General features: G+C 40.9%; 1 protein-coding gene across 3 annotated transcripts in view; it reads left to right on the top strand.

Annotated features, from left to right (window-relative positions):
- The window catches only part of nf1a (neurofibromin 1a), a 117,228-nt gene that overhangs the window by 40,353 nt on the left and 58,474 nt on the right, over window positions 1–18,401 (top strand). Inside the window, exons 17-29 of one of the 3 annotated variants that reach the window (XM_083914444.1) lie at window positions 827–1,073; window positions 3,546–3,619; window positions 3,765–3,848; window positions 5,850–6,182; window positions 6,404–6,543; window positions 8,206–8,328; window positions 8,849–8,932; window positions 9,038–9,154; window positions 11,153–11,334; window positions 11,420–11,631; window positions 11,879–12,040; window positions 12,776–12,873; window positions 18,246–18,381. In XM_083914444.1, coding sequence (XP_083770570.1) covers window positions 827–1,073; window positions 3,546–3,619; window positions 3,765–3,848; window positions 5,850–6,182; window positions 6,404–6,543; window positions 8,206–8,328; window positions 8,849–8,932; window positions 9,038–9,154; window positions 11,153–11,334; window positions 11,420–11,631; window positions 11,879–12,040; window positions 12,776–12,873; window positions 18,246–18,381 — 1,992 coding nt within the window. Of the gene's footprint in view, window positions 1–826; window positions 1,074–3,545; window positions 3,620–3,764; window positions 3,849–5,792; window positions 6,183–6,403; window positions 6,544–8,205; window positions 8,329–8,848; window positions 8,933–9,037; window positions 9,155–11,152; window positions 11,335–11,419; window positions 11,632–11,878; window positions 12,041–12,775; window positions 12,874–18,245; window positions 18,382–18,401 lie in introns of all 3 variants that reach the window. The other 2 variants (XM_083914443.1, XM_083914442.1) reach the window with 2 other exon arrangements.

The raw sequence follows: 18,401 nt of genomic DNA, 5'->3' as shown, positions 1-18,401 counted from the left end.
TTAGTTGCAAAAAGTCAATCAAAAGACAGACGTAATGAGGGTGAGGTGGAGGTTAGAAAGCACAAATACACTCAGCGACCACTCTATTAGGCGCACCTGGTGCTTAATAAAGTGTCAGTGTGGTCTTCTGCTGCTGTTCCCTCTCTGTAGCAAGAAGGTGGTGTTGTGTGTTCACAGATGCTCTCCTGCATTCCTCTGTTGGAACCAGTGGTTATTTGAGTTACAAGGCATTTGCACCCACAGAACTGCCGCTCACTGAATCTTTTCTCTTTTTGGGACCATTCTCTGTAAACCCTAGAGATGGTTGTGTGTGAAAATCCCAGTAGATCAGCAGTTTGTGAAACACTCAGAGCAGCCCGTCTGGCACCAACAACCATGCCACGTTCAAAGTCACTTAAGTCCCCTTTCTTCCCCGTTCTGATGCTGCTTTGAACTGCAGCACATCCTCTTTCTTTACCATGTCTACATGCCTAAATGCATTGACTTGCTGCCATGTGATTGGCTGATTAGAAATTTGCGTTAACGAGCAGTTGGACAGGTGCACCTAATAAAGTGGCCGGTGAGTGTAGTTTATAAAGATGATGTCTGCATCATTTGCTGTCATGGCAGACGAGTCTTTGTATGGCCCAGTCAGTGAAAATCTGTGAAAATGACACTGGAAGAGGCCACTGGGCAACGCAGTGTAGTCCTTTTGGAGTATGTTTCACTGACAGAAAAGCAGATTTTTAGTGGTGTGGATGCTCAGAAAGGATTCAGATTTGATGTGGCACCCTGTCTGAGAGACCACCAGTGTGTAAAATGTATGTTTGCTCCTCGATCGTTCCAGGAGTGTGCCACCATGGGCGGTGGCATCCCCATCTGCCGGCAGGCGCAGACAAAGCTGGAGGTTTGTCTCTACATGTTCCTATGGAGTCCAGACACCGAGGCGGTGCTGGTGGCCATGTCATGTTTCCGCCACCTCTGTGAGGAGGCTGACATCCGCAGTGCTGCTGACGAGGTACCCGTCCAGACCATCCTGCCCAACTACGCCACCTTCAGTGAACTGGCCTCTGTCAGCAACATGATGGGAACAGGTCAGAATTGCTAATCCCACACACCCAAGTCTGCCACCTTTTATAGTACAATTGAGCTCAATGCTCAGCACTGTCCCTCAGCTTCTGACGTGATACCTTTTTATTATTACATGATTTTATTGCATTAAACCATCATCAGATTATTTCGTCACATGTATAAACATTAACAAATGCTTATGTTCACTGTCATTATGAAATATCAAAAGGTATGGAAGAGAAGAAAGAACAGTGCAATAATAGAGGGGAGAATAAGCTTGTGTCAATGGAGATTTGTCCAGTTTTGAAAATGTATCCCCAGATCTTTCAGACGTCCTTGTTGAGCTTTGATTGATTGGTGGGAGTTTGAGATTTGCCATTATCTTCTCTAGTCATTTAGGCTGCCACTAACAACTATGTTTATAATTCTTAATCTATCGACTATTTTATTGATAACGCGATTGATCTAAATGATTCATTTTCCTCCCCAAAAAAATTCCAATTGACCATTTTATTTAAGGAAGAAAGACTCAGAGATGCACAGACACCACAGAATTAACATTAAATCTTGAAAAAAGACTATCTGAAACCCCCAAAATGTCTCTTGATAAAAGTGTCATATAAGAAAGACTCAGCTACCCACATTCTACTTAAGCTTGCTGTCTTTTTAGCTTTATCCTAAGCTAATAGGCTGATAACATCCACACAAGGGGGTCTTAATTCCGCCATGTTAGTAGCAGCATTAAAGGTTTTCAAGATCTCAGGACTAAGCTCCTCCGCAAACTTCTTCACTGCATCTATCTTCACCTGGAGTCTTCCCACTAGGCAGCAGTCAGATTGTCTTATTCAGCTCCTCAAGAGTTATTTGGTGCTTCTGCATTGTTTACGTCCATCTGACCCACTGATCTGTAGTTCTTTAAGTCCCTTATAAACTCCCTGAACACATTGTTCATTTCTAGTCAGAATTCCATTTTTGTCTCTTATCCCCCAATTTGATGGGCACTTTCTCTAGCTTTCAATTGTCTGGCTAGCAATTTACTATATTTAGTTCATATTTAGTCTTAACTAGATTGGCTAGGCATGCAACTTAGGATACTCCCAATATTCATTTTCCAGCCTCTTAAGATTTTCTTCATACAGGGACATATTTATATTTATTATTAGTTTCTGTTTGTTGTATTACAACTCTTTTAAAAAGCTTCCCATACATCAACCTCTTCATCAGTTACATTGTTAAACATTTTTTAATGTGGTTTTGAAGGTTTTACACATGAACCCTCCCAAGGCAATCCGGCTGTTCAGTCTGACATTTGTTATCTAAGTCTCCAGTTTGAACCACATTTTAGTCATTTTTTTCCCAGATATTGTATGTTCATATGCTCACAGTTAGTGCGTAATAACGCTGGTGCTTTCTCATTAATGTCCCGTCTTAGTAATGGAAAAAAGGTCATTGACAAGCATATTTTGTCATAATTATCAAGATTTACCCCCCCAGTGACTTCAGGGAAGCAGCTATTATTCCGTAAAGGTCACACCTTTTCTGTTGTCAGATGCAGGCAACCAAAACTAAAGTAGAATCCCTGAGAAGGGAATGACTGCAGTCACAGTCAGCCATGAACTGCTCCCATGTCTTGAGGGCCCCACAGTCAATTCTGTGTCGGTCAAAAATGCCTTCTCAGTGGTAGGGAAGCACAAATCGGAGAGATCATTGTCCCTGAGTGCCGTTGCACATAGCTGAATGAAGCGGGTCTATCTCGCCGAAACACCCCTAATTTGCATGTGAGTCTCGAGGTTTTTTTTTTACCCTGTGGGAGAGCAGGGCTATTTCTCATGCTCTCTCCCCCTGAGAGAAGCCTGGTTGCTGATTGGATGTAGCTCTCAGCGGTATGTGACGTGTGGTCGTAACAGTCGCCACAACATCGCGGAGTAGAGTAGACACTTTTATACAGTGCTGTAGTAGAACGCAGCGCAGAAAACAGAAAACTAACTATTCTGCATTTCTCACTTTGAGAAAGAGCGCCGCAGTAACACTGATCAGCTGATCACAGATGATCTAAACCCATTCAGAGTGATGCGTCACCTCCAGAGTCTCCTAAATCCCCTTTTTTTGTAATGGAAACACGGCGAGTGAGCGGCCATTTGAGAGGGCGAGCCCTGAAACGTTCAGGCCACATTTTACCCTGAAGGACACACATCTATTAATACCGTTCTAAATTAAATAGGCCGATATCCTCATCTACTAAATTCTGGCTCCATGGATATTAGCTGATATAATGGATATTATGGGAATTAAGAGGGTGTAAATGTCTCCCAGTTCCCTTTTGTACTACTAAGCCTAATGTAATTCATCCCTCTGGAACTTCAACACATCAAGGTCATTAGGGATGAAGGTACAGTCCAATAATATCTTTGGTCTTGAATTTGACTTGATTTGTACCATGCACAGGTTCATGTGATTGATTGATTGATTGATTGATTGATTGATTGATTCAATAGGCCGATCCACCTTGCAGAAGAGGGTGATGGCCTTGTTAAGAAGAATAGAGCATCCCACACCAGGAAATATTGAGGTAACATTCAGTTCAAATTCAAACCCATATACTTCCATACGTATGGAGATTCTGGGTCAGCATTTTTCATCGCTCAGTTTTCTCTCACCTCTGTTAATGCACTATTTTTAATGTGGAGTTTATTGTCTGTTGGTTCCACCTTAAGGCCTGGGAGGACACATGTGCTAAATGGGACCAAGTCACCAAACATATTCTTAACTTCCCTAAAAACAAGGCAGATGATGGGCAGGTAAGCATGTTTCAGAAGTCTCCTCTTTGTTTACTTTTGAGTGATTATGATCAAATGTGAAAAATGGCAAAACTTAGAGGTAGGGCTCCTTGATTAAAATAAAATAATAAGATTCAATTTCAACTAAAAAGTGATAAAAGAGCAGTGTCTAATGAGTGCAGAGACAGTTAGCAATGAGAGCACATGGAAAACCAGAGGGGAGGGAGAGAGGCATCACACGCACGCACGCACGCACGCACGCAAGCACGCACGCACGCACGCACGCACATATTGTTCATGGTATTTAAGTCATGTGAAATGAAAAGGAGTTTGAGCATAAGACACATCGAAGAAATGTAAAATATGCATCAATCATAACATATCTGGCAAGTTAAAATTCAAGTTTATCAAAGCATAAGCCATGTCTCAAAGCCATCTGGCTGAGTACAGTTCAAAGATTATTCTCCAATTCTTTTTTTAAAGCCTTTTATTGGATAGGAAAGACAGGAAATGGGATGAGAGAGAGAGAGGGGGTGAAATGCAGCAGGGCCAAAGGTTGGAGTCGAACCCACGGCCGCTGCCTCGAGGACCTTAATCCTCTTTACATGGAGTGACTGCTTTAACCACTGTTCCACCGGCCGCCCCAATTCTCTAAATTTTTAAATAATCTGTTTGTAGTTCTTTAGTTATTTTAGTTAACTCTGTTGACTACACAGCCGCTTGGGCAGCTCTGATTCAGCCAGTGCAAACCCAAGTGCCCTGGGTCTGATAAACAAGTCATGTTAGAATGTAACAACTTAATCCATCAACACTCTGGTCACAGCCATGCTATTACCTGAGGATAGAGTTAGCAAGCTAGCTAACTAACTAATGTAGCCAGCCGTCTACAAATTTCAAAATCTGACAGGAGCAGGGTCTGAATATCTTTTTAAATTTTTGATGATGTCCAAATGAAGCTTCATGAACAGTTTCATTATTTTCTGAGTCCACTAGATGGAGCTCTCAGTTCAACAAAGGGTTAAAAACACATTGAATCACCATTCATTGAGCCTTTTTGTTTAGAACAAGAGCTTCATCTAGTGGCCTCAACAAATACAACTGATGCTTCATTAGGACATCACTATTAGGTAGCACCGAGGTTCAAATAATTCTGATTGGAACCCGTTCAAGAACCTGTTCCCTCTCAGTCGAAAAAAAGGCCTATCAGATGACCAATGGACCAAATAGACTGGGAAAATATTTTAATGTAAAAGGATAAACAATTGTAAACTATAACTAGTACAGGTAACAGTCGCTACTAGTAACTGTGGTAATAGTATATTTAACTAGCTTATTGAAGTTAGATAAGTTGAAAATGACTGAAATTAAAATTCAACTAATCAGCTAACACATATGTCTTATCTTCCCAATGGAATGTGGGAAGATTTCCAACATCACTGAATTTTATTTTTCACTATAAGCTATGATGAGTTTACTGTTTGTATTACTGCAAATTTGTAGTTATTGTTCTTGCTCTCAACGTTCCTGTTTGCTTTATCAATATGGTGGGGATATGTAGTAGTTACCTGGGAGTGTTCTATCTATGTGGATCTATCTTAATTTATTTTCCTCCGACATGCTTTATACACATTCCCTGATTAATTATTGTGAAAACCTAGTAGCATGATATTTCCTTTGAAAATTTTAGTGATACCAAAATCTAATTTTGTGACATTCATACAGGAATATTGTTGACTTTCTTCAACGGAGATTTGCTTATGAGTTTCGCTAGGCACTTTAAAAAAAAAAAAAGTTCCATTTGGATTCCTTATTATTCTTGTTTTTATTTTACTTTTTATTAATGGTCTTCCATTAGGATTATAGTGTAAACCTGTGCATTGTGGAGAAACTGTAGAATGATACATGATACGTGTAGCCTCTGTGGTGTTGTGCTCCTGCAGTTCAGTGTTTGTGTCCCCCCCACAGCAGGAGTGGATCAACATGACCGGCTTCCTGTGTGCTCTGGGTGGTGTGTGTCTCCAGCAGCGCAGCACTCCTGGTCCAGCCACCTACAGCCCACCTATGGGCCCCATGAGCGAGCGCAAACACTCCATGATCTCCATTGGTCCCTGCGACTTGTCCAACCCCATAGCCTCTGCCTCATCCTGCTCCTCATCAGCCTCTAGCGAAACACCCGTCAGCCGCTACCTCGACCGGCTGCTGGCCCTGCTTGTGTGTGGCCATGACAGGGTCGGCCTTCATGTCCGCACAAATGTAAAAGACCTGCTGGGGCTGGAGCTCAGCCCCGCCCTCTACCCCATGCTCTTCAACAAACTGAGGAACAGCATCGGCAAGTTCTTTGACACACAGGGACCGGTGAGTAGAGCTATGGCAGTGCTTGTCATATTGTAACAATGCTTCAACTTCACAGCTTGACTAGCATCAGTACTTGCACCTTCGTATCATCATTTTATGGCGTACATATTCAGCTTTCCAAAACATGCAGAATTTGTCAGTTCTCTGTATTAGTTTGATTCATTTTAAAACCCCTGTTATGTCTCTATTTGAAATGTACTGAGCGGCTCTCCTGTTTCCAGGTTCCTATCAATGACACTAACACCCAGTTTGTGGAGCAGACCATAGCCATCATGAAGAACCTGTTGGATAACCACACAGAGGGAAGCTCTGAACACCTGGGACAGGCAAGCATCGAGACCATGATGCTCAACCTGGTCAGGTCAGTACTTCCTGCTCCTTTGTTTGGGAAGGAATGAGTGTATCGGTCAGTTGAGTTGTAGTTTCCCCATTCAATGTTGCTCTTTCAAAATGGCATGATAGTGTTTCTGCTGCTAACGTTTTTTGTCTCCACAGTCAATCGGCTGATCCACTTTCTCAATACTTAGTGGTTGTTGTTGCTGTGCAGCGTTTGTTAGTGCATCTGCAAAGCGCGACCCAGGAAGCCTCATTTAAGAAATTTAGTGGGAGCTCTTAAATGTTGCAATATTTGGTGCCACTGTGTTTTTTCTGTTTACATTTTTATTTGCCTGTATATGTGCTCGGAAAATGTGGTGTTTCAGTTCTTTGACACCATTTGATGCATATAAAAATGAGCAGTATAGTTGTCAAGTGGCAAATCATGCACAGTGTAGATATGGGCGAAAGCCCTCTCTCTGTTTTCTGGACGACCAACATTTGAAGCTGTGGGCATGTTCATAATTGCCATGGGATATAACCTAAATCCTGGTCTGTATAACAAACTAACATTAATTACACAGCAACACTTGAACTACAGATTATTTGTACGAAACAAGACGTTGAAAGTAGCATGATTGATTGTATGAATGCTTATTTAAAGCAGCTCTGAATTATTTGTCTCAAAATTAACAATTGCAGTTGAACATTTAATATTCATAAATTAACATTATAGACAGCCCTGACTATCCCTTTTACAATTTGGCCACAATTTAGCACATTGACCATACGTGGTTCAGCCATATACTAGATTTAAAAAAAACAATTGGTCCAGTATTGAGTGTGAACCGAGCTACAATGTAATTAAACAGGGCATTGGTGATTTATCCCTGCACACTATAGTAACTTTCAGCTATGTCTGCCCAGACCTAAGCTAAAGCCTCTTACTTGAATCACCTCGAACCCTCAGTCACAATAGTTGATGTTTCTAAATGCTTCCGGGATGTACGCTGTAATAATTCTACTAGCGATCTGATTGGAGACGAAACAGCCAATCTGAATTGAGCTTCTCCAAGTTTCCGTTTGGTTGATATTGTAGCACATTTGAAACGCTGTGCAAAATTGAGCGCGCACAGAAGGGAGAGATTGAGAGCGCCTGTGCAGCGGTCTGCAGCAGCGCAGCGAGCAGGAGTTTGTGTGACGGTATATGAGTAAAACATATACGTATATATATATATATATATATATACAGTATATATATATATGTGAGAGGGCTTATTATTGCACGTTAAATGAATAAGAGCAAACATGCAAATACATTTATTGAGCACAGAATATATTTATTTTTGTTCAAATAAAAATGTGTTTGAAATTGTGTCAAATTTTGTGTATAATTTCTCTTCAAAATAAAATTTATTTGCTTGCATAATATATTTTTCTGTGCTCAAAATCTCACATTGCTCATCACAAATGTGGCACAAATATAATGCCATACATGACATCATGGCCTAAGCTTAGGACCCAATGTTAGGTGGCTGTGTTTTATACAGGCCTCTCCTCTCACAGAGGCCTGATCCCAACACCCATATTCTAATTTTTGCCACAGATTTTAATTTATGTAAACTGAACTTTAAGCTAGCTCTTATGAAGTGTGAACTTGCACAACGCTGGCGCTGAGGTTTTTTTTGACTTGTGCTCCATCCCTTAGGTATGTGCGTATCCTGGGAAACGTGGTCCATGCCATCCAGATCAAAACCAAGCTTTGCCAGCTGGTGGAGGTGATGATGGAGAGACGAGATGACCTGTCCTTCTGCCAGGAGATGAAGTTCAGGTGAGTGACAACAGCCGATATTTGGTTATGTACACTCTGGATGTTTACAGGTCAATGACAAAGTCACCTTCATGACTCCTCCTCTTTACTTCCTACCCCCCTATTTCAGGTGCTCTTGCTTAGGCCGCACCCATCTTTGAACTAGTCCTTTATGTGGATCCAAAATAAACATCTGTAATGTTTTGTGACTGTATCTTGCACGATTGTGACGCTATCAAAGCAACAAAATCTGGCCACAGACAGACAGGCACCAAATACTCAAACCATAACCTTACATGCAATAAATGTAGGGTATTTGTTGCATTGGAGGTGCAGGTAGTGTTGTGGATAAATTAAACAGGCTCAGACAACCAAGCCTGCCAACACTTTGTTTCCACCTTGTCCCATCCGCTAACATAGAGAGGGTGGGGTTGATGTTTTGGTTTCACTTTCACTTCATCAAGCTGCCCATCGTTATGTACAGTCTTCGATCCCCTCTTGTTCAGTTTGGAACGTTGTCTTCTTTGTACGTTGTTTGTAGGAACAAGATGGTCGAGTACCTGACTGACTGGGTGATGGGAACCTCTAACCAAGCTGCTGATGATGACATCAAGTGTCTGACAAGGTGCAGCTCTCTTACATGTGTTCAAGTCAACTAAGGCATTGTAAGGTTCTGAGAGAGTTCCCTCCTCACTGTTGCTGTGTGTGTGCGTGCGTGTGTTATGTGCAGGGACCTGGACCAGGCCAGTATGGAGGCAGTAGTGTCTCTGTTAGCTGGCCTTCCTCTTCAGCCAGAGGAGGGAGACGGAGTTGAACTGATGGAGGCCAAATCTCAGCTCTTTCTTAAGTAAGAACAAACTTGCACTGATCCTCCTCTGTGACATTGTAACATCTGGTCATAAATCAATGTTCACAATGATTTCAATATATAAATAAAGATTAAATTAACTGAGCCTTAAGGTGAACTAAGGTGGTGCTGAGAAAAGTCGAAGGAGTGGCTTCCCACTAAAATGAGAATAGCTGTTCCACCTTAAAAATGGGTCCAGTGAGCCTGATGTTGTTCAAGGTATCTCTTTATTTTCCCCAAGGGGCAATTTGGTGTACAGCCAATAGTAAAAGAGGCACAGCAAACAACAAATATCAGAAATAAAACAGGATAAAAACAACACAAAACAACTAAAAGATAAAAGCAAATCACAATTTATTGTGGCCGTTGAGCAGACTGATTGCAGAGGGCATGAAGGATTTTTTTTAGTCTGTTAGTTTTACAGCGAGGCAGAGCTTGTATCTGCGCCCTGATGGCAGCAACATGAATACACAGTGCAATGGGTGTGATGAGTCGGCGATGACCACATGTGCTTTTTTCAGTACCCTGACTTTATACAGGTCATGAAGATTATTATAATTATTATATAAAACCAAAGGTGAGGACAGATTCAATAAAACAAGAGTAAAGCATTTTCACAAAAGTGGTGTCGACATTAAAACTGCGGCGCTTCCGATAAAAGGACATACGCTGGTGAGCTTTTTTGTACACCGCATCCACATGGGGCTCAAAGCATGATCTGCTGTCGATCGCAGGACCAATACTGCGGCACCACTTCAACAGGCTGATGGTTCATTAAAACAGGGAAGATGACAGGTGGGGGTTTTCTAAAATCAATACACACATCCTTAGTTTTAGCCACAGGAGGACTCACAGCAGTTCATCCGCAAATTTTAAAATGAGGCGCCTGTCATGTTGGCTTCGACATCCTTTGGTGTATAAAACAAATACAAGCTGGGGGAGGATACAGCCACAGAGTTGTTGCTAGCTGTGGGTCTAACTTCCTTTACTCTATAAAGTAAAGGGAATCAGGATGTAGGGTAACTTGGCTTGAGGAGCCTTTATTCACTGCAAATAAACTAGGGATGTAATTACATGCTGCATCATGAAAGTGAACTCTTTTTTTTTTTTATTGAGAACAAGGTAGAGCAAGACAGTTCTAAAATCTAGGGGTGGGACACAATTAAAAAAATGAATCTAATTAATTAGAGGCTTTGAAATGAATTAATCGCGATTAATCGCATATCAACATTTGACTCAAGCAACATTTTTCAATTTAAAATGGATTTTGGTATATGACTTAATCAATGAATAGACACAACAAGGAGTTCAAACAACAAAACTTGTTTATTTTTATCAGTGGGCACTAACTTTTTGTAAACTTTTAAACATTCGTCTTAAACACATTTGTTTTTGTTTATAAAAAATAATACAGTGCTTTTTACGTTTTTTTCAAGAAAAGTGGAAACCTAACATTGCTAAAATAATTAGAATAATATCTTTGGCATAAAATAAACAGTTAAACATAGACTGCTTTTTCTCCCATGTTTTCAAAAACAAGAAAACAATGATCCACCAGCTAATGACAGTCCCTCCTAGGAAATAAATTGCGATTAATTGTGTTGAATAAAGCTTAAAAATAACTGAGGAGTCCGTGCTTACTGTGCAACATCATGCGTCCCCCTACAGGATCTAGCACATGAATATGTGGGAGGGTTTTAAGTTTGTTTATGAAAGACATTACTGGGTTCCAGGTAGAAAAGAAGAGGTTTTTTGACCCTCTTAGTGTGTATTTGATCTTTTCAAGACCTGAATGGAGCATAAGGTACTCATCCATAAGGAGGTGCTGGGTGGTTTGAGGGATTTCCAGTGCAACAAAATCCTTCAGCGAGCGAGCAGAGATCATGAAAGTGTATAAATCAAATCTTTTTAATATATTGATAAAAAGAAAAAAAAATGTACCTGCATGGACAAGCTTTTGCTAATGATTTAACTGCTGTTGTTTCTGGTGGTGTGCAGGTACTTCACCCTGTTTATGAACCTGCTGAATGACTGCAGTGAGGTGGAGGATGAGGGTCAGGCAGTAGGGGGACGGAAGAGAGGAATGTCCCGGCGCTTGGCCTCTCTCCGCCACTGCACCGTCCTGGCCATGTCCAACCTGCTCAACGCTAACGTAGACAGTGGCCTCATGCACTCTATTGGTAAGCCAACCAAAATATCACCAGTTGTACCATTTAAATGCATTTGATTTTCTTTTTTTTTAGTTTTCACATTCTTCCTCTGCAGGTCTGGGCTACCACAAGGACCTGCAGACTCGAGCCACTTTCATGGAAGTGCTGACCAAGATCCTGCAGCAGGGTACAGAGTTCGACACACTGGCGGAGACGGTTCTGGCTGACCGCTTTGAGAGGCTAGTGGAGCTGGTAACCATGATGGGAGACCAGGGAGAGCTGCCCATCGCCATGGCACTGGCTAATGTAGTTCCTGGGTCCCAGTGGGTGTGTACTTCTACTTGATTTTGGATTGGTTTCAAACATTATGTTGACAGTGGAGCATAAAACTTATACCTCCACTTAACATATAGTATGTGCTCAGACTTGTATTTTAGTCCTGAACCATTGTTGACACTCAGCCCAGGTATGTTATAACATGCAGTGCATGCTTGTGGAATAAACGCATCTAAAATGTAGTATAAACATATATCCAGATTTCTCGCAGTGATGTTTGTGTTTATTGTATTTCCAGGATGAGCTAGCCCGAGTCTTGGTGACACTGTTTGACTCCCGCCACCTCCTCTACCAACTGCTGTGGAATATGTTCTCAAAAGAGGTGGAGCTGGCTGACTCTATGCAGACTCTCTTCAGAGGAAACAGCCTGGCCAGCAAAATAATGACCTTCTGTTTCAAGGTACACAGCACAACCACAGCCATGAAATTATTACAAATTCCTGTGTCAGACCTAAAACATTTGCCTAGTAGGACATGTATGTAGTGATGTCCAAATGAAGATTCATGAAGCATTAGGTGCGTTTCCACTATGGTCGACTACCCTGAATGAGGCGGGTCTATCTCTCAAAAACGCCCCTAATTTGCATGTGAGTCACTCAGGAGGTGTTTGACCAGGTAGAAAGAGACCCTGTTGGAGAGCAGGGCCTCTTTTGTCCCCTGAAATATACCCGGTTGCTGATTGGATGTAGCTCTCAGCGGGATGTGACGTGTGGTCGTACACAACTATTCTGTATTTCTCTGGAGGTAGAACGCCGCTGTAACGCTGATCAGCTGAACCCTGGGGATCTAAACTCATACAGAGTGAAACGTCACCTCCAGAGTCTCCTAAATCCCTCTTTTTTTTATAATGGAAACACGGCGAGTGAACAGCCGTTTGAGAGGGCGTGCCCTGAAACTCTCCTGGAGGCCACTCTACAGGGCTAATGGAAACACGCCTATAAGCTGTATTTGTTGAGCACACTTTATGGAGCTCTTGGTTTAAAGAAAAGGGCTGAATGAATGGTTGTTCAACAAAGGGTTGAAAACACTGAATCGAGAGCTCCATCTAGGGGACTCAGAAAAATATGAAAATGGTTCATTAAGCTTCATATGTGTATGTATATTATTGACTGTATTTTATGATGTCTTGTGTCAGGTATATGGGGCTGCATACCTGCAGAAGCTACTGGAGCCTTTATTGAGAGGGGTCATCACCACACCTGAACACATCAGCTTTGAGGTGGACCCCACTAGGCAAGTACCTACATCTCTGCTCTTATACATTTCAGTATTGATATTTTTAGGCAGTTATTTCGCCAATAAATTATCCAGAATAACTATTGTTACTCATGTAAAGACAGTTTGGTAACACTTTATTTTACAGGTCTGCAAATTTCTAAGTAATTAGCTGAGAATTGGCAAGTAACATATTTGAAATTTCTTTGAAACTACTAGGGCTGGACTTGAATATTCGGATATTCGGCTATTCGGGTATCCGTTCGTTGGGTAGGTATTTGGTTGACAATTTGGACAATTTATCCATAGTTTTACCCACAGTATTTCACACAGTAGTTTTTTGCTCTTCTCTCTTTACCTCTCCTCACATTCGGTGCGCACAACAGAGCAGCTGCAGGATATCCACAAACTTGTTGTTCTGCTACCAACTTCAGGTGCTCTGTTTCAATAATACACGCAGGCTGAAATTCACCCCGCTGTTCAGAGCAATTACCAGTAATTAGCCGCTACTTTATAAATTCCGGTGAATCACTGCAGGTTGTACATGTCTGAGACAAGTGTGTCGGAGTCCCTGGATAACCGAGCTGTCTGGTGTGTGTAGAAGTCTGTGTGCTGTACTGGCCATTTAATGATGATAAACACTGTCTACAGCCTTGCCATCATGCACAGAGCTGACTGACTGGCTCATTCCCGATTTATACTTCGGCTCATTTCTCAACAGGAAATACGGACCAAATAATCCTAGAATCATAATACTGTATATTCTTGCCCCATAAGCAGCTGATAGTTAGCTGGTAATTTATTTATTTATTCACATCAGGATGATTGTAAGCCCTTATGTGTAACTTCTTCACGCATGTAACTTTCAAGTTAAGTTACAAGAATTCTGCCTAATTCCTCCAGATCAGGCCACTTTATTGAAGTGAGTTGTTTAAGCTTTCAACAAGTTTCTGCCTAACCTACGTAGCTAGGAGCACTAAAATGAATTGAGTTAATGAAACTTTATACTTCCAAGTATTGTCTGCCTATTTTTTGCAGGCATTAAATTATATGGGTCATTTTTAAGAACTTTCAAAGAAGTTACTTTAGGGTGTCTACAGGTAAAAACATTTTTAAGACCTGTTTTATGCCACTTTCAATAAAATGTAAAAAGTAGAACATATTCTTTACAAAATGAACAGTAAATTAAAATGACAATTCAATACGATTAATATCAATAGATAATCTGCCATGCAGATTCCCAGTTGTCATGAGGAGCAAATGAGTTTGTCTCGCCGTATTCACTCAAAGGAATCAATAATCATAATCATAATCAGAAATACTTCAATAATCCCCAGGGGGGAAATTATTTTTGTTACAAAACTCCAGATATACAAACAACAAATATAACATTTCCAGACTCTCAACAAACACCAACCTGTGCACTACAGCGGAAATATTCATTAATAATACTAGTAGCACTGGTTTAAGTCACTCTATATCACAGTATGAAATAACAACATTAACATTAAAATAAATCTTTTGTCGTTCTGTCAATTTACATCAGCTGATTAATGAACGTACATGTGTGTATTCCACCACCCAAACCGCGATTGACCTTGTCCTAGTATCAGATTCATCTAGAATTCCATGACTGCATTTTCAGAATCTCCAGCCAAGACCTTTAAATCTGGAGCTTCTTTCAACCTGATCTTTGATCCAAATAATATGGATTTTGTTTCTCTAAATGAAGTGATAACCTGTTGTCAGACATCCACCTGCTAACATGTAAAAGTTCTTTCCAAAATGTCTTTATCCTTATAAACTACCAATCATCTGCATGTAAAAAAAGATGACATGAACTGACTTTAGATCATTTATATATTAAAGAAAGAAACCCCTCCCTTGAGGAACCCCACAGTCTATGCCTTGTGGTTGAGACATTGTACCCCCAATGTCCACCACTTGCATTCTATTCTCCAGATAGGAGCCCGCCGATTTCATTTCAATGCAATTCTAGGCACTAAAACCCATGGCTTTCAGTTTATACAATAACACAATGGTCATGCCACAGAAATGATTATTATTCACCTTTTAATAATTAAATAGATTTTTACAGCGTGATTTACACATGTTGCCTGTCAACAGTCAAGTAATTTGTTTTTCTCTAAATTTCTGAAAATTAACAAAAATTGAAAAACTAGAAAAGCAGTGTTGGAAAGGTTAAACATTCTCAGGTTTAACCAATCACCTTCCAGATTACACGTTCAGAGTATTGTCCAGAAGTGGAAGGCATAAGGGTCCACCAACGGCTGATGTTACAATGAAATTACAGGAATATCTGGCGTTAAGTGTAATTTTCAAGACAGATAATGAAGTAACAATGCATAATAATGACAATAATGTTAATAGGTCTCCTCTAAAGCTGAACTGAGTAATTTTCAATGAAAAATAAGGGATTTTTTTCTCATATTTGCTGAAACTGTCAGGATATAGTGACAGTTTGACAGCACAATAAGACAATCTGAGAAAAGGTCATGTATCTTTATTACCTGTGTATCACCTAATGCCATCTGCTGGATTTCACAGGGCCAGACCTACGACCACACAGAGCCAAGGAGTCAATGACTGCTCTGAGCTCTTGATTAAACTGTGAAACTAGGCAGCTGATTAAATATGAATCAAGAATATGTTACAGTATTACTAATGTCTTGCATGAAGTGTTTTCAGTAACATATTGTAGTGTACCATTTGTCATTGTTCCAGAGAATGATTTTTGGATCTGTCGACTGAGCCTACACAGCTCACTGAGGGCTGAACAATTAGTCCTATTAAAATGAATATCTTGACAAATACCATTGAGCCAAAACTTTAAAGAGAAACTTAAAGAGAGTAAATAAAATCTAAAAACTATAGTAAGAAATTGTCGAATATTCAAGGAATGAGGTCAATTTGCTTTGAATCTTCGAAATCGAATGAAGTGGCATACATAAATGTTCCTAAGGGTTTAAGCTTGGTCTCCACACCCAAATTAGGGCACAGGTTTGTGACTCAGTGATGAGTGACCAGCAGATGGCAGCAGAGAGGTGAAGGGCATACTGCACATCAGTCTCACTGCAGTACAGATTAGTATAGAGTGCAAATATGAAATAAGAGTAGAGCACAAATGTAAAATATATCCAATATCAAACCAAAATATAAACGTTAAAGGTGAGGCTGCCAGTAACAACCACTTTTATATGGATTCATTATTTTATCTGTTAGTCGATTAAAGTAAACGATTAATTTTCCTAAAAACGTGTCATCATACAGCACAAAGAAATGTAAGCAAATGTTTTGAGACTAAAATGTAGTTTCAAACTGGCAACAGCAACATGATAAAACCCATTCTACCGCCACACCGAACTCTTTTCTCAAATGTAACAACTTAAAGCTACTTTTCAAATCCACATGCGCACATTTAGAAAGAAAAGATGTCACTTTTAAAACTGATTCCTGTGACTCCTGTTATTAACGTCTTCTAAAAAAACATCAGCTCTTGTGTGTTCCATGACAGAGTCTGTTAACCAGTACCAACAAAGTTATGTTCACTTCATTTGTGCAGCGCGATGACCACAGGAAGCACGGCGGCTTCGTGGTCAGTATAGCAGCTGTTGATTAGAATGGGCGCGCTCGGCTGCCTGTGTGTCTCAGCACCCGGTAAAATGAGAGAGCAGAGGATATGACTGATCTTGTGAGATTTAACAACGCCTCTCTGGAATGAATATAGGAGAAACACTGATACTAATATATACAAGGGGAAAAAGTACAAAATGATGAAACGGTTCAAATATTATGGTCAGCCAACCAGGTACTAGTAGTTTTTGTCACTGTGGGCAGGTGCCAAGTCCTGCTGGAAAAGGAAATCAGCATCTCTGTAAAGCTTGTCAGCAGACGGAAGCTTGAAGTGCTTTAAATCTCCTGGTAGACGGCTGCGTTGACTTTGGACTATCAAACACAGTGGACCAACAGCAGCAGATGACATGGACCACAAATCATCACTGACCATTGAAACTTCACACAGGACTTCAAGAAACTGGGATTCGGTCCTCTTCACTCTTCCTCCAGACTCTGGGACCTTGATTTACAAATGAAATACAAAATGTACTTCTATTCCATCGTCTTTGGACCACTGAGCATCGGTCCAGTTCGGTTTCTCCTTAGCCCAGGTCAGACTCTTCTGTTGTCTCTGGTTGAGGAGTGGCAGCTGAGGTAAGACTCTTCTCTCCACACCTGTAGCTCATTTCCTGGACATGTGTCGCGGTGGCTCTTGATGCACTGACTCCAGCCTCAGTACTTGTGAAGTACCTCCAAGCTCTTGAATCGTCTTTGCTTAGTAATCTTCTCAAGGCTGCAGTCGTCCTGTTGCCTGTGCACCTTGTCCTACTACACTTTTCCCTTCCAGTCAACTTTCCATGGATATGCTTTGATACGGCACTCTGTAAACAGCCGGCCCTTTCAGCAAGGATGTTCTGCAGATTCCCCTCCTTGTAGAGGCTGTCGAGTGTCTTCTGAACAACTATGAAGTCAGCATTCTTCCCCATGATTGTGTACTGAACCAGACTGACAGATTCATGGTTCTTTATTCTGCATTAATAGTGATTTATTCTAAATGAAATATTCCATTGAGATATGTTTATTCTATTTTTTGAGTTGTAGGCCCTAATGATCAAAATGAAATTAAAGAATAGGCTTGAAACATTTTAGTTTGCATGTAAGTCTAGATTCTATATAATTACATTTTTTTGAAACGACTGACAAAAAATATGGAATTTTTTCACAATATTCATATTTTTTATAAGCAAATATTTCACATCTCTCAAACATTAAGAGTATTACAAAAAGTGTAAAGCCACCAACGCAATTTAGCGCCAGTTTTTCAAAACACATTCAAATAATCCACATCTTTCATACATTGCGGGTACTGGTGCAGTGCCTGCATGGACCAGGTCGATTGCGTGGCTCCTGGTGTTGCTGCTTGCAGTGTTATTCGGGAGCATGCCTGTTCTGAGCATGTGACTATGCACGCCCGTTCAGAGTGGACGGATTGCCCAGCTCCCGAAAGCGCTGCCTGCGGTGTTCTCAAGGACCGCTCATACACTCCACTTCACACTCAACACTGTGCTCCCATGGGGCCCTCAGCATGCAGGAAAGTGGATTGGATGAGCAGTTCGGTATACCCTATTTCTTGTATAAAATGTCTTCAGAAATATATTTCTATTTAGCTGCAAAATGAGAATGAGAGTTGATTGACTCTAAAGTGACTGTTTTAGTTTAAGACAATTTCTCAGTATGTTTTATACATGCTGCCCTGGATGTCTTTGAAAGGATTTAAAGTCTTTCTGACGGGAACTCCCTGTTTGTCTCATCAGGCTGGAACAAAGTGAGAACCTGGAGGAGAACCAGAGGAACTTGCTGCAGATCACTGAGCGCTTCTTCCAGGCCATCATCGGTTCATCCAGCGAGTTCCCCCCTCAGCTCCGCAGTGTCTGCCACTGCCTTTACCAGGTAAGCCCCTCCCCGCTCAC

Source organism: Echiichthys vipera (genome assembly GCF_963691815.1).
Source record: "Echiichthys vipera genome assembly, chromosome: 5".
NCBI classification, from domain to species: domain Eukaryota; kingdom Metazoa; phylum Chordata; class Actinopteri; order Perciformes; family Trachinidae; genus Echiichthys; species Echiichthys vipera.
The sequence above is the reverse complement of the archived record's forward strand: the minus strand, read 5'-3'. Positions and strand labels throughout refer to the sequence as shown.